The sequence below is a fragment of the Hemitrygon akajei genome, chromosome 10 (genome assembly GCF_048418815.1).
Source record: "Hemitrygon akajei chromosome 10, sHemAka1.3, whole genome shotgun sequence".
NCBI classification, from domain to species: Eukaryota; Metazoa; Chordata; class Chondrichthyes; order Myliobatiformes; family Dasyatidae; genus Hemitrygon; species Hemitrygon akajei.
Window position 1 is genome coordinate 77,675,978 of NC_133133.1, and position 23,166 is coordinate 77,699,143.

Sequence of the window (23,166 nt, forward strand, 5' to 3'; positions counted from 1 at the left end):
TGTTTCCCTTGATGGGCGAGTCCAGGATAAGAGGTCACAGTCTTAGAATTAGAGGGTACCCATTTAAAACAGAGATGAGGAGAAATTTTTTTAGCCAGAGGGTCGTGGATTTATGGAATTTGTTGCCACATGCAGTTGTGGAGGCCCAATCATTGAGGGTGTTTAAGGAGGAGATTGACAGGTATCTGATTAGTCAGGGTATCAAGGGATATGGGGAAAAAAGCCGGAAATTGGAACTAGACGGGAGACTAGTTTAGCTCATGGTGGAGTGGTGGAGCAGACTCGATGGGCTGAATGGCCTACTTCTGCTCCTTTGTCTTGTGATCTTGTAACATGACCACTTGCTGACAAGCAACCTTATTACAGCTCAGAAAACAAGAACAACCCTTTGGTTCACAATGTCTGTGCCAACCATGTCAGCCAATTTAAATTAATCCTATCTGTATGCATATGGTCCATATCCCTCCATTCTCTACCTGCTTATGAGTTGGTCTGAATGCCTCAAACATCATTGGCTTCTCCCAGCAGCACATTCTGGGCGTCTACCACTCTGTGCAAAAGAACATACATACATGCCCTTTAAGATGTCCCTCTTTCAACTTAAACCCTGTGGTATTTGACATTCCTATCGTGGGAAATGACTATCTGCCCTCACTACGTATCTCATAATTTTATACACTTCTATCAGATCATCCCTTAGCCTCCAACACTCTAAAGAAAACATTTATTAGCTCACCTTCTTGTTGTCAGGATCATGGAGGCCCAGGTACCCAGAAGGCAGACTGGCAGCGACTGGCAGCTGCTGCTCAGATGTCACCACTCGACCATCTTTCAGTAACGGCAGCCAAGCGTAACCAACTGGACAAGGCACAAAACACACAAGTCACACGGAGCATTGGGCTCAGATGTTGAGCTCCACATCCCAACAGCATGTGTTAGAAAACCTACTGCCGAGAAATCCAATTTGTGCCTTCCTTTTGCATTTAATACTTCCATCATAAATCAAGCTATAAAGATCTCTAGTGCTTTTCAGTTCAAACTACTAAATAGGGTAAGAATTATAAAGCAGCTCCATCAAGAGAGGCTCAACAGGTTGGTTCTGTATTCTTTGGAATTTGGAAGAACATGGCATGAACTTATTGAAATATATACGATCTTAAGAGAAATCGACTGGATCAACATAGAGGTGTTTTCGTTTGTGGGAGAATCTTGAATGAAAGAACACAGCTACAAGATTAGGAGGTGATCATTTTTGAGGGTTCCAGAGTTGAGCTCATTTGAGGTACTTAACGTGGAGGTAGATAAACTTTTGATAGATTTTGGAATTGAAGGTTATGTCGAACTAGCACAGGAAGAGGAATTGAGGCCTAGAAGAGATCAACCATGATTATATTGAGGGGTTGCACAAGTTTGAGGGACTGAGTGGCCTACTTCCGCTCCTCATTCTTCTGCTGACACTTAACTGGTCTCCGTTAACAACAGTGGAAAAGAACAAAAGAGATGTTATATGCTGAAAAATAGGGCACACTGCAGTGGTTATTGAACTCAACAAATAAAGCACAAAATAATATCTTGTTTAAACTCTGCATTTCCATTGTGAATTTAAAATTACCAAAAGAAATTAGTCATTGAAAGCTTTCAAAACAACAACTTCTTTCCATCAGACTTATTTACATGAACTGTACCTGAATGAAAGCAGCAACCTTCTAAGCAAAGGATTACTTGCAATTACAGGTCTCCCCCGCTATCTGAGGGTAGAGTGTTCTTATGAGACCGTTTGTAAGCCGAAATGTCGTAAAGCGAAGAAGCAATTATCATTAATTTATATGGGAAAAATTTTTGAGCATTCCCAGACCCAAAAAAAACCTTCCAAATCATACCAAATAGCACATAAAACCTAAAATAACTCGAACATATAGAAAAAACAGGAATGATATGATAAAGACACAGCTATATAAAGTAGAAAGATTGAATGTACAGTGTAGCTTCACTTATCAAAATTGGGAAGACAGCGAGCCAAAATTGAGTTGGAGAGAAAAAAAATTGGCACATACACGCCTACGCACGTACATGCATACGCACACAACTGCCTGCACAAGGTTTCACGGTCATGGTAGTCTTTTTCAGGGTAAAGACACGTATAAAGTGGGTGTCTTTTTTTGTATAAGCGAAAATCCTCTTTGGTTAGCAAAAACAGGTACTAATGCAGGTCTTTCGTAACAGCGAGCTGTCGTAAAATGAACGTTCGAAAAACGGGGACCACCTGTTTTCCAACAGTCACCAATATTCCAAAACATCAGTTACTCTCCAGCATGAAACCAAACAATAATGGATGATAAATATCTTAAATGAAAATAAGACACTAAGGGTCAATTCCACTATGTGTAGCTATTGTATGTAGGCAGGCCTGATGTGTTGAGGGTGGGGATAAGGAGGATATTAACCCATCCTATTTCCTGATGGTAGTTGGTGGGGGTTCTTACAATTCAGTTGATAAGTTACCAGATTTTATTGAATTTGGAGCCATAACTTGCCATAGTGGAGCTTCAACCATCATTTCTAGTCCAGTGTTGTAACATAGGAGCACTGGGCTACATACTCAAAGTACTTCAAATAACTGTCAAACTGCATTAATCTGGCATCTGTTAGTTTGAAAACCCTAATGGTGATTCGTCTGCAACATGAGCCAGGAATCTGAAGGCTGATCAGAAAACATGGTAGAGCCAGAGGCCTGGAGTGCAACGTGATCTGGAATCCAAACTGTGAGCTAGTGCCGGGGTCAGAGTCCAGAAGAGCAGAGATCAGGAAGTTGGGTGTGTTTACAGCTGGAGATATGGCCCAGAGCTTGGATATTTTCTGTTTTTCTTTTAAACCATTGGGTGCTCTGGAAGATTTATTATTCTAGTCTTCAACACGTAAAAATTAATAGGAGTAACATTCAACAGTCCAGAAAATCTGCTGCAGGGCAAAGGCCCAAGGGTGCCGGGGAATAAGAGTGTTACTGTAGAAATAACTGAAAGTGAGTGAAGTGTGGCAGAAATTGAGTTCTAACTTGGCAATAATTTTTGTCACGGCTACCCTCACAGTCTTACCGTGTGTCTCAAGAGCTTCACGTTTTTTAGTTGTCCCTTTGCTGTTTATGTCACAGATGACATGGTAGAAGGTGAACAAGAGGTGATGCTTTTCGTGAAGTTGCACAGGCAGCTCAACCTTAATCTACAAGGACAAATAACAGGCAGAGTAATACACAATGTTGGGAGTCACAGACAGACTATTAATTCACTTGTGTCCAGAAAGCAAATTACACTGACATACCTCATTGTAGAACTCTGGACACTGCTGATGATGCAAAACTGTTGCACAAGTTTTGGTTATGAACATCGGGTCTCCTGGCTTCCCATAGATGCACTGCAGACAGTTATTAAAAGGATTTCACTCTTGTTTTCAGATAGATTATTTTAATACACATCACACTCAAAACATCACAACTTCCAGGTAAACTGCAAGGAAGCTGCATACCAGAACTCTTTTGCAACAATGCGTTATTATATATGGAAAATTAAAGTGTAAAAATAGATTCTTTCCGTATATATAGTCAGTGGTCACTTTACTAGGTAGACCTATGCTCCTGTGTGTTTATCCAAATATCTAATCAGCCAAGCGTGTGGCCTAGTGGATAAGGCATCGGACTAGTAACCTGAAGGTCTTGAGCAAGGCACTTAACAACATATTGCTCTGCAATGACACCAGTGCACTTTGGTGGCGTGGAAAGGGGAAGGCTTGCAGCTTGGGCAACTGCCAGACTCCCATACAACCCTGCCCAGGCCTGTCCAGGCGCAAATCCATGGTCTCACGGGACTAATGGATGCCTATATAATCAGCCAATCATGTGGAAGCAACTCAATACATAAAAGCATGCAGATGCAGACATGGTCAAGAAGTTCCTTTGTAGTTCAAATCAAATATTGAAATGTGGAAAATATGTGATCTTTGACCATGGAATAAATGTTGGTGCCAGACGGGATCTTAGAAACTGCTGATCTCCTGGGATTTTCATGCACAATGCTCTCTAGAGTTCACAGAGAATAATGCAAAAAAAACAATGAAAAATCCACTGAGTGGCAGTTCTGTGAAATGTGGAACATTTTATTAATAAGAGGAGAATGGCCCAGACTAGTCCAAGTTGACAGGAAACTCAAATAATCACACATTAGTCAGTGGTGTGCAGAAGAGCCGCTCTGAATGCACAGTGCGTCAAACCCTGAACTGGATGGGCTACAGCAGCAGAAGACAATGAACATAGAATAAAGTGGCCACTTTATTAGGTACAGGTGTCTTCTGAGTGTATATTCAGAAGGGTAATGTTAACCTGCCTGAAACATTACCAAATCTGTATTCAGGACATATATTGTATACATTTCTCTGACATTAAATGTACCTTTGAAACCTTTGAGATCTAGTAACTAGTGAAACCTAGTGTGAGTTGATAGGTTGTGAACTGGTAGATTAAGAAAATAACATCCACACTAATAACCTGCCAACTTGTTAGCTGTCTCTTTGGCAATACGTGCTAGGGGGAGTGAAGGATGTGTGAAATGCACTTGCCCATCAGATAGTGGATCAGTAATGTTTTACTGCACTGGCATCCACACACAATTTGGAAGCAGATTTGCAGCTCACTCATACTTTCACAAATCAGAGCATATGGAATTGAAGCAAAAAGACATTCAGTCTTTCCTACTGGCTCTGCCATTGAATAATACTGTGGCTGTTCTTTTAGCATCATCCGCATTAACCTCATGCTCCTGTTTCTCTAAATACATAAAATTTGTTAGCCTCTGTCTTGAATATACTCAGGGAGAGTATATTCAGAGAGAGTTATTGTCTCCAGTTTTCTCCACAGCAGCTGGGTAACGAGTTGCATGGATCAACCACCCTCACAGTGCGCACTTTCATCTGACCTCTGACCTGAATGGCCCACACCCTTTTCCAGACAACGCAACCATGAGATTCATCACTGCAGCATCCATCCTGTCAAGCTCTATTAGAACTTTCTGTAGGTTTTAAAGAGATCTCTTCCAAAATGAAGGAAAAGCTCAGCAAAATAATGCATTCATTCCTAATGTGTATAAAAAGATTAATTGAACAGACCTGTGTATCACAAGCAACACACACAAAATGCTGGAGGAAATTAGCAGGGCAGGCCGTAATGATGGAAAAGAGTAGAGAGTCAACATTTCGGGCCGAGACCGCTCATCAGAACTGGAAAGACAGAGAAGTCAGAGCAGGGAGGGGAGGAAGAAGTACAAGATGATAGCTGATAGGTGAAACTGGGAGGGGGGGTGAAGTAAAGAGCTGGGAAGTTGATTGGTGAAAGAGATAAAGGGATGGAGAAGGAGGAATCTAACAGGAGTCTGACTTCTCCTATTTCTTTCCAGTCCTGATGACGGGTCTCAGCCTGAAACGTCAACTGCACTCTTTTCCACAGATGCTGCCTGGTCTGCTGAGTTCCTCCAGTGCTTTGTGTGTGTTGCTCCAGGATTCTGTTGCTCATCCCACCCCACAACCTTGGAACACTGTGTGTTATAGAGACCACTGTCTCACGCACCTTCAGTGGCTGAGTTTTATCTCCATCAGAATCTCTCACCTCCACGTAGACTGCAATGTTTCTCGCCTGAGGATAGGGAAGAGATATCGTCAGTACAAGAGAGAGTCAGGCACTTGATAAATGAGAGGATTCGGAAATTGTACAGTAAGAGTTTGAAGCAAAATACCTTTGCAAAAGTTTTCTGGTTGTCATATTTCAGCTGCATGGGATAAATGTACATGTGGTTCTTGAAAGTTGTGAAAGGGTACATGTACTTTGCAAAATCGGGAACAAATTCTTCAACTTCAAACGTCACCGTGTCACAGTTGGCTTCCTCAAATGGCTTCACAGGGATGTACGATGAAGTTACACAATCTGAACAAAGGAAGAGAGGTGCATTTCATTGCCTGGCAGCTCTCAAAAATTTATATCAGACAACTTCAAATGAAAAGCCAACTAGAGTAAACCTGCTCACTGGAAATATCAGGAGGAACACACTCGATGACGACATCAAAATCTCCTGGAATCACTTGAAGTTTGGATATTTTCTCTGCCCTAAGTCAAAATATCAGAATGGATTGAAAACTCAGTCATATATTGTCCATAATCACAAGATCAAGGTTAAGATTCAAGTTTTAAGTTTATTTATCACAAGTATATCGAAACATACAGTGAAGTACATTGGCTGTTTGCGTTAACAACCACAGGCCTTCGAATGTGGAGTGGAGACGTAGATTCTGGCCTGATTTCAAATTCACCACATTCCTGTCCCAAATCCCTAGCCTAATCTCTAACTCCCCTCTCTGTCCTCCAAACCATCCTTACAAACCTAAAAAAAACTAGTTTAAGAAACAAGAGAAAATCAGTTCCATCCTGAAGGCGGCTCTCAGCCTGAAACGTCGGTGGTTTACTCTTTTCCACAGATGCTGCCTGACCTGCTGAGTTCCTCCAGCATTTTCTGTGTTAATTTTAAGAAACAACTATATCTGAACTGTGAGTCAACGGAGGTTGCAACTTGGCGCCATTTTGAGAACAGAATAGTCTAAAGCAATGATTCCACAGACAAATAGTTGGAAATTATTTAATGTCTTCCTTCAAAGTTAGCACTGAATGTATAGCACAGAACTGGAGGCACCAAGAGTGTTACCAGAGTCCTTCCCTGAGGACTATGCAGGAACCCAATGGCTCCTAAGAATGCCACCAGATTATGTGGCATAGGACAACTCTCAGGCCACAAGATAATACATTACTTACAGAGTAACTTCCATACAGCACAGAAGCAGCTCTAAAGCTGATCTGCTCCATGCCCACCCAAGCTTGTCCCATTTGCCTGCATTTGATCCATATCCCTCTAAACCTTTCCTATTGATGTACATGTCCTAATACCTATTAAATGTTGCTAAATTGTTACTAGTATTAATATCTCGCCCTCTACAGGCATCACTCAATATAGGTTATATGGTCATGTTCTCATTGCTATTTCTGGGCTCTTGCAGCAGCAACTTGGTATTTCCTGTTGATTGAAAGTGCTTCGTAAGTTATGCATCAGTGTGCATGTCCTGATACAGTGACTAAATGCAAGTGTTTTCTTCTGTGATTCATTCATATTTTTAGTGGTTTCTACTCTCAACATGTGAGCCCAACATCAGAAACACTATGCATCAGCATCTTTCACCAAGTAACTCCACAGCTTGATCAGCAGTTCTCCACAAGTGTCAGAGTCATATAGAAACAGATCTTTCATTCTAAACCACCCATTCATATTTGCCCCACTTTAATCCCATTTAAAAAAAATACTCGCCACATTCTTCAACTTGCCTCATTTTATCTTTCACCTACACATTAGAGTTGAATTACAGTGCTCAATTAACCGACAGCCTCATGCTTTTGAGATGTGGGATCAAGCTGGAGTACCCAGTGGAAACCTAGTCACAGAAAGAAGGTACAAATTCCACACGACCATACTGAAGTTAAGGGTTGCACCCAGTTCCATCATGGTACCACTGAGTGAAATCAAATGCCAGGATGTATTAAACTGAATTTCACTTTGAAGATTTGCCAAATATCTTGGAAGCCCACAGGACAAAAAGAAGACCAGGCCGTTCAGCATTTCAGATGCCTCCACCATTACATACTATCATGGAAGACCCTCTACCCCAGTATCATATTCCCACACACTCCCTTCGATGCCATTTGCGTCAAGACATCTCTCTCCAAGTACATATTCAGTGCATTAGCCTTCACTATACATTGATGTGTTGATATGGGAACTGAATGTAGTATTATCTAGGTGGTCTTGTCTGTGCTCTTTAACAGTCTGTAAGATTCTTATTGTAAGGAACAGGCTTGACTGACCCAAATACATTCGAAAACAAACCACACAAGAACGAATTTACTCCAGAGATGTATGCTGCCAAAGCATTTGATGCCATCGTGCAAATAAAGATACCATCTTGTTAATGCTCATCAGCATCATCCAACAACTTCCAGTTTGTTCTTTAACACTGCCTGATTGGTCAGAATTTGAAACTGTGGACAGAACTGATTAATGCATCTAGATCAGTAATATGACATCTGATTGCTTGTAAATTCTAGCAACACACACACAAAATGCTGAAGAAACTTAACAGAGCAGGCAGCATCTATGGAAAAAAGGAGTCAACGTTTCAGTTTGAGACCCTTCAACAGGACTTCGGCAGGGTTCAGCCTGAAACATTGACAGTTTATTCATTTCCACAGATGCTGCCCGACCTGCCGAGCTCCTCCAGCATTTTGTGTGTGTTGCTCGGATTTCCAGCATCTGTAGATTTTCTCTTCTTTGCAGTTTGCAAATTCTGATGGTCCAATACTTAGCCTGGGAAATGAACCTGTATTCAATAGCCCAGGATATGAACTGTATGTCCAGTATGCAAGTGGGTTGTGGGGCTAGGAATTTGGACAGTAGGCTGAATGAATTGTTGGAGTCGGGGTCAGGGTCTGTGACATGGGCAAGATGCTAATAAATGAAAATCCAAAGAGCCCTCTCCAAGAATCTATTCCAGGTCCATTAATGTTAGTATTATTTGAGCCTAGATTAAGACATAATAATGTGGAAAGAAGATAGTTAAAATATAACCATATATCAATTACAGCATGGAAACAGGCCATCTCGGCCCTTCTATTCCATGCCGAATGCTTACTCTCACCTAGTTCCACCGACCTGCACTCAACCCATAACCCTCCATTCCTTTCCTGTCCATATACCTATCCAATATTTTTTTTTTTAAATGACAATATCGAACCTGTCTCTACCACTTCTACTGGAAGCTCGTTCCACACAGCCACCACTCTGAGTAAAGTAGTTCCCCCTCATGTTACCCCTAAACTTTTGCTCCTTAACTCTCAACTCATGTCCTCTTGGTTGAATCTCCCCTACTCTCAATGGAAAAAGCCAATCAACGTCAACTCTACCTATCCCCCTCATAATTTTAAATACCTCTATCAAGACCCCCTCAACCTTCTACGCTCCAAAGAATAAAGACCTAACTTGCTCAACCTTTCTCTGTAACTTAGGTGCTGAAACCCAGGTAACATTCTAGTAGATCTCCTCTGTACTCTCTCTATTTTGTTGACATCTTTCCTATAATTCAGTGACCAGAACTGTACACAATACTCCAACTTTGACCTCACCAATGCCTTGTACAATTTTAACATTACATCTCAACTCCTATACTCAATGCTCTGATTTACAAAGGCCAGCATACCAAAAGCTTTCTTCACCACCCTATCCACATGAGATTCCACCTTCAGTGAACTATGCACCATTTATTCCTTGATCACTCTGCTCTACTGCATTCCTCAATGCCTTACCATTTACCATGTATGTCCTATTTTGATTAGACCTACCAAAATGTAGCACCTCACACTTATCAGCATTAAACTCCATCTGCCATCTTTCAGCCCACTCTTCTAACTGGCCTAAATTTCTCTGCAAGCTTTGAAAACCTATTTCATTATCCACAACGCCACCTAGCTTAGTATCATCTGCATACTTACTAATCCAATTTACCACCCAATCATCCAGATCATTAGTGTATATGACAAGCAACATTGGACCCAGTACAGATCCCTGAGGCACACCACTAGTCACCGGCCTCCAACCTGACAAACAGTTATCCACCACTACTCTCTGGCATCTCCCATCCAGCCACTGTTGAATCCATTTTACTACTTCAATATTAATACCTAATGATAGAACCTTCCTAACTAACCTTCTGTGTGGAACCTTGTCAAAGGCCTAACTGAAGTCCATATAGACAACATCCACTGGTTTACCCTCGTCAACTTTCCTAGTAACCTCTTAAAAAAATTCAGTAAGATTTGTCAAACATGACCTTCCACACACAAATCCATGCTGACTGTTCCTAATCAGACCCTGTCTATCCAGATAATTATATATACCATCTCTAAGAATACTTTCCATTAATTTACCCACCACTGATGTCAAACTTACAGGACTATAATTGCTAGGTTTACTCTTAGAACCCTTTTTAAACAATGGAACCACTTGAGCAATACGCCAATCCTCCGACACCATCCCCGTTTTTAATGACAGTTGAAATATTTCTGTCAGAGCCCTTGCTATTTCTACACGAACTTCCCTCAAGGTCTTAGGGAATATCCTGTCAGGATCCGGAGACTTATCCACTTTTATATTCTTTAAAAGCGCCAGTAATTCCTCTTCTTTAATCATCATAGTTTCCATAACTACCCTACTTGTTTCCCTTACCTTACAGAATTCAATATCCGTAGTGAATACCGAAGAAAAGAAATTGTTCAAAATCTCTCCCATCTCTTTTGGCTCCACACATAGCTGGCCACTCTGATTCTCTAAGGGACCAATTTTATCCCTCACTATCCCTTTGCTATTAATATAACTGTAGAAACCTCTGGGATTTATTTTCACCTACTTGCCAAAGCAACCTCATATCTTCTTTAAGCTTTTCTAATTTCTTTCTTAAGATTCTTTTTACATTCTTTATATTCCTCGAGCACCTCATTTACTCCTCACTGCCTATATTTATTGTAGATCTCTTTTTTTCCGAAACAATTTTCCAATATCCCTTGAAATCCATGGTTCTCTCAAACTTTTAACCTTTCCTTTCAATGTAACAAGAACATAAAGATTCTGTACTCTCAAAATTTCACCTTTAAATGACCTCCATTTCTCTATTACATCCTTCCCATAAAACAAATTGTCCCAATCTACTCCTTCTAAATCCTTTCGCATCTCCTCAAAGTTAGCCTTTTTCCAATCAAAAATCTCAACCCTGGTCCAGTCCTATCGTTCTCCATAATTATATTGAAACTAATGGCATTGTGATCACTGGACCCAAAGTGCTCCCCAACATATACCTCTGTCACCTGACCTATTTCATTCCCTAACAGGAAATCCAACACTACCCCTTCTCTAGTTGGTTCCTCTATCTATTGCTGCAAAAAACTATCCTGCATACATTTTATGTAGTTATATTACTGTACTGGGACCAAGTATGAAAATGAAAGGACTTCAGTATTGATGAAAATTTCTTTTGCTCCTTCCTTGGTCCTCCCTAATAGTGGAACTGTGGGAGACAAATTAAGTAATTCTCTTCATTCCAAAAAGTTTCTTTTATAAACAGAAAGACAAGGAGAATCAACGGTGGAGGGCTGGAGCTCAGAATAATTCAGAAAAGGATCACAGGAGGATGGGATGAAATTTAATTAACATGCTTTATAGTTAAGTAGTGCAGCAACAGGCTCTTTGACTCAACTTGCCCATGCTGACCAAGAGACTTACCCCTTTTGTATGCATTTGGCCCATATCCCTCTATCTTTACCTTTCCATGTATCCAAATGCATTTTATAGGTTCTAATTGTACCTGTCTCTACCACTTCCTCTACCAGCTCATTTCATATAGTCACCGCATACCCTGTTAAAAAATAAACTTCATCAAGTTCCCTTTAAATCATCTATGAGCTTTAGACTCACCTGTCTCGGGGAAAGGACTGTGAATATCTATCCAGTTATGCCCCTAATAATTTTATAAACCTCTGAAAGGTCATCCCTGAACTTCCTTCACTCTAAGGAAAACAGTTCCAGCCTATCCATTTTCTCTTTATGAATCAAGCCCTCCAGTCCAGACAGCACACCTTAGTTAAGCACTTATGGATTTGCTTTTGTCAGCATCTTGCCATTGCTAACTCATGTTTTAGCCAAATGATTGCATTAGTTTCCAATGAATTACATAATCCTCAATATTCTTTGAAACCTTTGGCTGCCTGTTGAACTGAAATTGTGTGAAGTCTGTCAATGGGACTTCAGGAGGGGATTGCATATGGATTTGAAAAGAGGAACATCGCATGGGTACATGGAGAAGGAAGGCAGGGAAGTTAAGTGAACTCCTCATTGTAGAAGCCTGCACACAGTTACTGAATCAACTATCTTTCCTTGTGGTGTAACACAAAGGGCCTTGCAAATGATTTATTAAGGAAATCTCTCGTAAAATACAAAGACGTGAGAGAAGTGTATATTCTACAGGGCACAAATGTCCTTAATTAAAGAGTCACCATCATCATGTGCTGTGTCATATCACGTGGGGGATTATGGCCTTCTGACCATCATTCTTCTTGGCAAATTTTTTCTACATAAGTGGTTTGCCATTCTCTTCTTCTGGGCAGTGTCTTTACAAGACAGGTGACCCTAGCCATTACCAATACTCTTCAGAGATTGTCTGCCTGGTGTATAACCAGGACTTGTGATCTGCATCAGCTGTTCACACAACCATTCACCATCTGATCCCATGGCTTCACATGACCCTGATCAGGGGGCTACACACATGCTACACCTTGCCAAAGGGTGACTCGCAGGCTAGCAGAGAGAAAAAGAGCATTGCACCTCCTTTGGTAGAGACTTAACTCCACCCTCCCAGCTGATTAAAGAGTACTCTGTATTTTGACATAACAATTATTTCTCCAAGTGAACCTTTTCAACATCGGTGACCTCACCTGAGCCAAACAAAATTTGAAATCAGGAATTCGTAGCCTTCACCTCTGGAATTCCTAAACATCCCCACTTGTCAAATTTCTGCTCATCTATTCCAATATTTCCCAATATGGCTTGGTGGTCATTTCTGTTACCTAATCCTCCAGGTTAACAGCATGATAAAGATAGAAGTGGTAGTAATTACAGAAAGCATATCAAAGTATTCCTTCAGAACTTTTCTCACATCTTTTCCCTATATTGGTGGTCAGAGTTAAGATGGTGCCAAGCAGTTGCCTTTTTGAGGTCATCTGCAGAAGGAGCTTAAATTCCTCTCTTTAATATCTTTTTTTCCCTTTTCAAGGTGGTTGGGGCTCTGTCGAGGTCCTGATCTGCCTTTTTATGGTGGGTGTGTTCCCGTTCCTGGAGCTTGCCTGCCGACCATTTTCCAACATTCTCCAGATGCGACTTGGAAGATGGCACCTCCAGGGTGCGGCCCCGTGGGTGACTGATTCCAGGCTGGTGTTGCCAACTGGGGCATTGCAGGAGATGGAACATCAGGATTTCACTGTGATGGATGTATGGATGGAGATCTCTGTAGCCAAATGGTCATACTCTCTCTCTCGATGGTGGTTTGCCATCGATTGTCGAGTCACAGAATCGTCAAATAAAACGCGACACAGTAAACTATTACAGTGATTGTTAGTCCCCATTTTGCTGTGAAAATGGCTGATCTCTCTCTGTCCCTCATCAGTGAGAGAGGGAGCCTGTGGGATGTCCAACTGTCAGGTAAACCATTGATTTTGGTGACTGCAGATCATGGTCTTTCTTTGGGAGCTCTGCTGTTGCTTGGTGGGGGCTGGGCGCTGACGCTTTTTGCTGAAATGGGTGGGGGGTAGGGGGGAGGTTGATGCGCTGATGCTTGTGTGGGGGAGGGGGAGAGGGGGGCATTGGGGTTCTAACTTTCCGCCGCTCATTCTTTTGGGCTTCTTCTGTTTTTTGTGGATGTCTGCGAAGACAAGTATTTCAGGTTGTACACTGTATACATTGTCTGATAATAAATGGAACCATTTAACCATATTTCTGCATCATTTTGCTCAAATTAAGATGTATAGATAGTGTACTGCAGATAGTCAAAATCTTTTTCCAATGGTAGGGTACCAAGTACTAGGGCCATAGTTTTAAGGTGAGAGGCAGAGATTCAAAAGCGAGCATGTTTTCCACACAGAGTGTGGATGACATCTGGCATGTACCAACAGAGATGTTGGTGGAATCAGATAAAAACAAAAATCACTATCTTCTGTGCTTTGCAACTCTACAACTCTCGGTCACTGCTCCACGCTACCATTCACATCTAGTTTAGTGAACACAGCAGCAACACTTCTGACCCTGGTGGTAAAAGTTGAATAGTACACTCACCAGTCTTGAGATGCCAGTAAGTCACCATGCTCAACAGCAGCACTAAGGAGCGACCTTTCATTCTCCTTATCAATCGCACATCGAGCAGAGCTGCTGGCTCAGCTCCAGAGTCTTAGGTGCCTGGATGGAGTTTGCACAGTCTCACTGTGACACAGAGGCTTTCTTCTGGGTGCAGCTGTTTCCTCCCATATCCAAAAAGTGTGCAGGTTGGTAGAGTTAACTTGTCACTGTTAGATGCCCCTACTATGTTGGTGAACACTTAAATCTGAAGGGATTGTTAGGAATGTGGAGAAGAGAGTGCAAGTTTGTAATTGTCAGCGCACACTCAGTATGCTGAAGGACTTGCTTTACAGCTTTTGTACTACGTAATTCTAGGTTGCATTTAATGCCCCTCAGATCAATGACGAAATTTGCTCATGGACATAACATTAATCTTAACTTTCAATACCCTCTGGTATTCTGTGGGAGGGGGGGGGGGGGAGAGAGATAAAAACAATATGCTCACTTTTTGAAGTCTGCCAGCATTTTCAGTAAATCTTCTGTAGACAGCTTGTTACTATCCTGCTTGTAAAAAGGTGAGAACTTTCCACTTGTGTCCAAAGAGCCTTCAGTGTCTTTAAACACTGGTCTGAAAAAAAAGGAGAAAACACAACTATTAACAATTTAAGTCTAGCTTAAGTAGAAATCTAATTTGACAACAGTACTACAGCCTGCAACAACAATAATATTTCAATGTCATTGGCTGTAAACATTTGAGTTGTTACAGTGTTGTGAAAGACATCTCTTAAATCCACTTTTCACCTTTTTTTATTGCAGTGTTACGAACCCCGTAACTGGGTCACTTACCAGCAAAGATAGAAAGGTCCGTTGAAGTCTGATGGTACTATTTTTAACAGTATTTATTAGTAAAAATACCCAAAAATAATATCAATGCGAACATACAGATAATATACGTCATCAATACTAAATCTAAAAGTGCGGGTATAATAATAATAATCAATAAGAAATAGCTCTATCATTGTCTAGGGGATAATGTATTGTCCGATGGAAATATAAAAGTCACTCAGTTATTTCAGGCTGCAGCCTTTGGTTGGAGTCAAGAGAGAGATTTTTAGAAACTTGCCGGCTTTTCCTTTTATGATTCCGATCCTTCAAGAGTTCCGTTGGTGTGGCCGGTCACTTGTGGCCTCTCCTTTAGCTAAAGATGTTCTTCTGTGGCGAGCCCGCCAACTCCCAGGCAAGGGAAAAGGACGCACGCGAGCCCCACCGGCTGTCGCTATTAAACGCTGTCACGGGATTTCTAGCGTCTCTCCTGGTGCGTCTAAAGGGGTTGTTCCCCAGACCCTCTTTTATCCTTACTCACGGGGTCTCAGATGTTAATCAGGTTGGGATGATGCAATCCCTCAACCAGCCCACTCTGGTCATCCCCTGAGGGGCTTCAATGAATAGTACAGTACTCAATACACAATTCTGTCTCCAAGAGACAATAGCCGTTATCCGTGGCTTTGTCTTGCTGAGGCCAGGACACATTCCAAAACCTTGAGGATTCTCTCTCATTTCCTGGGTCCCAGACCCAAATTAATAGCGATCTTGCGATTCTCAAGAAGGAGGGGGCGACTTTGTAGGCCCCTCAGAGTTGCGGCACATTCGTAACAGTAGTATTAAACTTTCTCAGAAATATGATTGTGCATTTATTTTAAATTTCTGAAAAATAAAATTTATTCACAGGAAAAATATATACAAAAGAATGAAATACTTTACATTCTTGGTCAGTACATTACGGAATGTATACTTTGGAGAGAGAGGGGTAAAAATACTGTCATCGCATGGCCCTGAAGTTATAACCCTTTCAATATTTGAGAGCCTTTCCCACCCATCTCCAGCCTCTTTGTGTAAAGTGGTGGAAGGAGCCATCTTGTGGTCCTTCCCCATACAGCCTTAGCATTGACTGCATGGAGCTTTAGTTTTTACAAAACTACAAATGCTTATTCACTGACAAGATACACACGATGATCAGGGATTTACAAAAACTATTTATAATTTCAAAATAAAGGTTACTATTCTCTGGAAAACACAAGTTCAAGTGTATTGTCACTCAGCCGTGACCATGTATACCACCAAATGAGACAACATTCCTCTGGAACAAGGTGCATAACACACAGTACATATAACTCACATAAAGTAATATTACCACAAATAAGTTAACAAATACCAAGGTGGATACAAGTTAAAAAGCAAACAATACAACTCTACTATATGACCTGAGAGTTCAGTAGTCTCACAGCCTGGAGGAAGAAGCTGTTTCTCGTCACAACAGTCCTTGTCCTAATAATGTGGCACCTCCTTCCAGATGGTAGGGGATTAAAGAGATTGATGGACAATTTGATGGGTGCAGGGGGAGCACCGTTCTCAGAAATCCCCCAATGTACCCATAGGGATTGCAAGCTGCCTCTCCAAGGGCATCCGGGCACAAACATAACCTCAGAAGAGGGGCACCTGGATCCATGAATGGCCATCTTGATCAAGCTCAGGAAGAAGCAAGCTCGACAGGAGACCTACTGCCCTCCACCCCAGGTGAAGCACAGAGCTGAAGTGCAGCCAGAATCTGAGGAGCGAGTCCCTTCAGATTCTGAAAGAGGAGCTGCACCCTCTCACATTCCAGAATTATACGGTACACTGACCCCTCCCGGCCACAGAAAGGATATGAGGACGTGGTGTCAGTGAACCGGATGAAAAATGTGTTACACGGCACTGCCCCATGCAACTCCTTCCACACAGTTTCCCAGTGTACAAAGAGAGGGCCACTTCATAATGAGACTTCACTGAGCACCTCCCTCATTGCTGGATGGTGAAACAGATCAGTATGAACGTGTGGGATTTTGTGAATAAGACATGCCAGAGTCACTTTATGTGCTTTTCAACAGCATAGGCCTTCGCTTCCATTACGAGCAAACCAAAAGCAGTTGCCTTGCACAGATGTCATCATGTCAGACACCACCTCTTATAGTGAACACAAGTGTAAAGGGGGTTTCTTCTTTTTTCTTTGTTACTGTGTATGTAATCAAAATGGCTTCTTTGTTTCGTTAAAAGCAGGAATGCTTCTTTGTTGTGAGAGAGTGCTGGAAGCTTGTTTGGGTTAAAATTTACTGATAACGAGAATTGTATTCCTTTGTAAACCAATTGGGATTAATGTTGTTCTTTCTTCCGAGTCTGTAAGCTATTGTTGGCGAGCTTTTGGGGAGATTGGCGCGAGGGGTTGAGAGAGAGAGGATGCGATGCTGTAAGCTGGGTGAGGAACGGACCCCAAGCGGTGGTCCAAGGCCAGGAGGTACTCCGAGGAGAGGAGATAAAGCTAGATGTGCTTGGTTGACCACTTCGGGTGGTCCTGAGCTGTGAGTCGAGGAGTTCAGAGGGGATCGAATGGTGGCCAGAAGACTTCAGTAATTGAGCTCCAACGTTTGTGCACGAAGTGGTTTGGACTTTGATAAGTTTGGCGCCTTTTCTTTATTTTCTTTTCCTTCATATATACTGTATCGTTATTAATCACTTAGTTATAGTAACCTTTATAAATTGTACTCATTTAATCGCATATGGTGTACTGTCTGTTTTTTGGGCGAGGCGGGGACATCACACAGCATCCACACCAGCTGATTACCCAGTTTTGCGGGGCCAAAGGCTGCTCCCCCTAGACGAGAATGAGCTGAGCGAGCCTGAGGCGACCCAGGGGGTTACACAAGTTAACGATGCTGCTTGTTAATTACGTAGACCAGTTTCTATTACAAACAATATATGTCATCTATCACCCATTACATTACCTTACAAGGGTAAGGAACTGCCAGTTGCACAAGAGCAGCTTGTACAGGAACTGCCTTGGTGCATCAGAAAATGGCATGGTGGTATCGCTGTAAGACTGCTTACATTATATTAGACCTTTTCCATTTTGAAATCTTGGGTTCCGTGAGTAATCCCGCCTCAGTAGGGGTTAGCAGTGCCAGGATCCCTCCACGTACCTGATACTGCCCAACACCCATCAACTTGGGATGGGGACTCCTCTCCCACAGAGCACCATCACCTCTCCACCCTCCCACGCTAACTGGCACAGGAACACTCTGACTAGATGTGACTAGACCCCAGACTCGATAAAACCGGAGCAGCCCCTGCAGAGCAGCACGACTGATTTCTGCTGCTGGGAGAGGCATGTCCTCCTGAAGGCAATCTCCCCTGGCAGAGGAAGTGTGTTGCCAGCTCATGCCATCTCAAAAGGTGCTGGCCGTACAGGGATCTCTGCAGAGTCCCGAGTTGCCAGCTGGGTATGTATGCACACCAGTGACTGACCGCCCTCCACAATTGGAAGATTCAGGATCGCAGAAGAGATCCGGTGTTCCTGTTGCCCCAGAAGTCATCCATCAGCCTTTTCTGGATCCAGGACTCAAAGGCAGTGAATAGGACCAAAGTGACCAGCCAGCACCACCAGCTGATTTATGGCCAGTGTCCCTCTCCAGTATGAGATTCAGTGCATCCCTCAGTGCACACACTTTTATCCTGGACAGGATCCATTACGATCATTCCCTCACAATACTTGGCTGAAGAACCAATAAATTTTGGACAGACCAAATGGCCTCCTCACTGAGTTATTGACCACTTGATTGTCTGGTGTGTGCTCTGGGGAACAGTCTGTAGATCAGAATCCTTTGGCACGCAGCTGCTGGGGAATATCCTGTGACATGGACCCTTGCAATGCATCACCATGGCCTCTCAAACATTCACAGTCTGCAGAGCTGGTTGATCATTTCCTCCACAGTGCAACCATTGCAAGCTGCAGCGTACGCTGAGGGTGCCAAGTCACCTGTAGGGGAAGGCTCTGACAGGGAGATCACCTCTTACAGCTGGCCATGCGAGGTTTTGATGCTCGTTGGTCAGATCTGGTGAAGAGGCATTCTGCCGGATGGATTAGACTGTCTGCTCAGACAAAATCCAGAGTGTCCCTCTCCCCAGTGTCTGCTGTACAAATCACTGCCTGATGGACTTGTGGTCAAAGATACTCTCTGGAAGAACCATTCAACAAAGGCAACATCCAGCCGATGAGGTGTTGCACATTAGAGGGGCCAGGCCTACCTTTTGCAACACCCGGACAGGTAGAACCTCAGAACACTGTAACACTTGGTTCCACGTACTTTGGAACACACACTTCCTCATTCAAGGTGGTGGTCTTGAAGATCAAGACAATATTAGGTATGTACATTTTTCCCCATTCTCTGGGGACTTATGGATCATGTCTTGTTGAACTCCCTCCAACCTGGACGACATCCTGGGTGATTACCAAGGAAGAGGAAATCACCTCTACCTACATGTTCATTTTAGCGCACAACCTTGGTGTAGCCCACAGCACATTGCTATGGGAATAGTAACACAATAAACTGAAATGTTCCTGAATTGGTCTTGTGGCTGTCAAAAATCCACTAATCAATACTGTCCTGTTGCCTGGCTAACATGCCAGTCTCAACCAAGACATCCAATGCAAAGATCAAGGTTTCATTCACCACTTTAAGATTTTGTTATTTGCACCAACTAATTGCTGTTTTATGCCACAAGGCCAAAAGTAATGCGCTGAACATGATCAACTGAGGTGAGTGGGGTATCAAAAGGAATCAAAGCTCTGCTGCTTTTAAGTACTCACTGCTGCAAAGAGGCTAAAGTATCGCCATGAGAGAGAAAGTTCACCTTTTAAGTTGATGACCTTTCACTAGAGACAGGAAGTGTTAGAGGCCATGCATAACTTACATCAAAGTTTAAAACATCCTTCTTATTTTGGTTCAGATGAAAAATCATCCATGTGAAATGTCACCTCCGCTTCCCTCTCCCCAGATGCTGCCAGACTTGCTGGGTATCCCCGACTGTCTGCTTTCATTCTTTGCACATACAAGTCCATGTACAAAGAGACAATATTTCAGCCATCAATGTTAGAGTTCAAATGAATCACTAACCTTGCTGCCCAAGCAAAAGGCATCTTGTAGTCTCCCAGCCTGCTACAGATCTGCCTTGCAGCCTTAAGCACTTTCTGTGCAGCCTGGAAATAGAGAGGGAAGTGTCAGAGTCAAACGTCCAAGCCTTGAAACAAATCACGCAGTTTGAATGTCAATCACACATCTACTGACTTCACACTGCAAACAAGCACTGACATTGCTCTGTAATCCTGATCATCACTGGGCAGAGAATGCTTCACATTAGACATATTCAAGGAGGTAGATATGCAAAAACACAAGCAGTTGGAATAACTCAGTAAGTCGGGTATTATCTATGGAGGCAAAGGGACAATTGACATTTCAAGTCATTACCCCGTATAAGGGCTAAGAACATTGATGTGAGGGAGCCAGTGTAAAGAGACGAGGAGGAGATGTGTGACTGGTGTTGGCAGTGATAGATCCATGAGATGGGAGAATGATGGACAGGTACAGCCAGGTGGGGATAGAGGAATGCAGATGAAGGCTGGGAGGTTACGTGGAGGCAATAAAGGGCTGCAGATGAAAAGAAGGTAATATGTACCACCAAATAAGGGGGTTATGGAGGGCAGAGGGAAGGTGAGGGGATAGTGGACCCAGTGGTTGGGTGTATGAATGAAAAGTAGATGGAACCAGAGTAGGGGAGGGTAAAGAAACTGCTTAACAGAGGGTTGAGGGATTGGAAAGAATGGGGTGTATGAGTGGGCCTGAGTGGATCAGGAGGGGAGTGATAGGAACAGAAGGTATCTGGTTATCTCACTGCTGCCATCATGTAGAAGGTACAAAAGCCTCAGTACTCGCATCACCAGGTTCAGGAGCAGCTACCACTCCTCAGATATCAGGTTCTTGAACAAAAGGGGATAACCACACTCTATTGAAATGTTCCCTCAACTAAAGATCTACTTTAAGGACTCTAAGTTGTTATCTCATGTTCTCATTATTTATTTCTACTTACAAATATTTTCATTTGAACAGTTTGTTGTCTTCTGCCCTCTGGTTGATCTTAGGTATTATTCTATAGAATTGCTGGGTATGCCTACAGGAAAATGAATCTCAGGGCTGTATATGGTGACACACATGTACTTTGATCATAAAAGTTACTTTGAACTTCCTCTGAATTGAAAAATTCACCGTTCATTCCATTAGGTTTCAGACAGCCCAGGAGAATAGAAGCCACCGGTCCCCTAGTTTGTGGCCATTGATATATTTCATACCACTGGGGACTGGATGTATAGTGGGTGATCAGCTATGGCCAAGTTAAGACGGCACACTGGAGCAGTCTCTCACAGCTTCTTCAGACTTGGGCTCAGTTGTGACCACCAGGGCTGCCTGTGCAGAGTTTGCATGCTCTCCCTGTGACTGTGTGGCTTTCCCAGGTTTTCTTGCACATTCCAAAGTCACTGGCCATGGTAAATTATCCTAAGTGTGGACAGGTGGTTGAGTCTGAGAGAAATTATACAGGAGAATTTAAAAAATAGATTAGTGTAGTTTCAGTGTAAATGTGTACTTGATGATCAGTATGGGCAAGGTAGGGCAAAGAACCCATTTCCTCCCTGCATGACTCTTAAGAGCAGTTGAAAAGAAAGCATTGATCCAGTTTGGGAAATGCGTAAAGTAAATTTAATGTAGAGAGCAGAAATCAAAGGACATGTTAATGGGTGGAACAAGATTGCAAGGGAGGAGGCTCACAGCAGGACAACATGGACATTCACTCAGAATTAATAGCCCGTCACTGCACTGTATGTTCTGTGCAACAAGGTCTCTTTCTTGGGTGGCCGCCAGCTTCTTGTTGTGGCCTCTCTCCCATGACAGGCACCGCCTTCTCACTTGCCTTTTTGAAGGCAGCGCCACCCCACAGGAATTAACTGAGCAGCGAACACACAGTCTTAACATGCCAGAGATATTTTCCCTCTCTGCCTAATAGAAGGAGAAACAGAAGTCAGGACTCTACACGATTGGTACAGCCAGAGGGAGAGTGGTAATGAAAGGCAGCAATGTGAAAAAATCCACATCTTTCCCAGTCCTCGCCTCAAAACTCATCTGCAACGGAGGTTTGCAAGCTCTCTCTCGTTTTGACAAAGTCCAATCCCAGGATGGTGGGGAAAAGAGCTGGGGTGGGAGCAGAAAGAGTGGGAGCTCTTTCTGTTAGCTCTAAGGGTGGAAACACATGACATTTGAGTGAGGGTGAAGGGAGATGACAGGCGAGGAGGCAAGCAAGGTAGGGGCAGAGTCTGAGAGAGAGAGAACAAGGGAAAAAGCATGCGAGGCAGCTAGTGTACTTATTGTGCACCCACACACGCAAGGAAGACTGTGCATGCGTACATGTGTCTGCAGAAGAGTGATCAGCAATTGTGTAATGGCTAGCAGGGTCTGAGGTGGCAATGATACTGGGCAGCCCAGGTGGTCAGTAGTGAGGGTGGTCACAGGATCCCTGGAGAGAGAGGATCTTGGACTTTTGAGGTGGGGCATTGTCAGTGGATTGTGCATCGCTTACCTGCTTTTTCCAGCTCCAGCTACTATAATAAGACCAGATCTCCCTGTGAGTGCCAACAACAGATGACCTAGACCAACATGGCCCAGGTTGCTGGACATGCCCCCAAAGGAACAATGTCACTGTCCACACTCCCGGGAACTCAAGGAAACATACAATGCCCAGTCAGCTCTTTGCAATGATGCAAATCAAATGGGAAATAATTGTTCTGAACATCACTCACAGAAAGATCCTTTTAGTTTTAAATCACATAATGCTGAAAATGATTATGCAGTATAACTTCTGGGATATACAAGTATTACTTCTCTCTTTGTACTGAAACATTATTTGTAAAGTTACATCTGGACTTAACCACAGAAGTAAAGCCTTCAAAACTGACTGAATACTTCTATGTAACACTTCCTTCCATTGTGCCACTGCTTTCCTGAAGCCTCTCAAGTCAAGTCTCAGCAAAGATTGTAAGTGAGAGTCAGAACATATTTAATCCTTAAATGAAGCGTCACTCTGCAGGCAAACTGAAATCTGCAACAACATATCAAACCTATTCCACCACTCAGACCGTGGATGATTTTTACCCCAGTGTTTCATCCCTTGATATAGTGACAAGTATACACTCGGACACTGTGGGACAATGGAAGAAATTGATAGGGCCCTGGAAGGGGTACTTGTA

At 42.8% G+C, this 23,166-nt stretch overlaps 1 protein-coding gene across 2 annotated transcripts in view; it reads right to left on the minus strand.

Moving 5' to 3' along the window:
- LOC140734500 (dedicator of cytokinesis protein 11-like) overlaps positions 1-23,166 on the minus strand; it is a 290,063-nt gene that overhangs the window by 175,007 nt on the left and 91,890 nt on the right. For both annotated transcript variants that reach the window (XM_073058546.1, XM_073058547.1), the window contains exons 14-21: positions 19,991-20,073; positions 14,512-14,634; positions 6,063-6,142; positions 5,775-5,962; positions 5,609-5,674; positions 3,316-3,408; positions 3,093-3,216; positions 737-858 (exon numbers count right to left, since the gene is read on the minus strand). In XM_073058546.1, the coding sequence (XP_072914647.1) occupies positions 737-858; positions 3,093-3,216; positions 3,316-3,408; positions 5,609-5,674; positions 5,775-5,962; positions 6,063-6,142; positions 14,512-14,634; positions 19,991-20,073 (879 nt within the window). The remainder of the gene's footprint in view (positions 1-736; positions 859-3,092; positions 3,217-3,315; positions 3,409-5,608; positions 5,675-5,774; positions 5,963-6,062; positions 6,143-14,511; positions 14,635-19,990; positions 20,074-23,166) is intronic.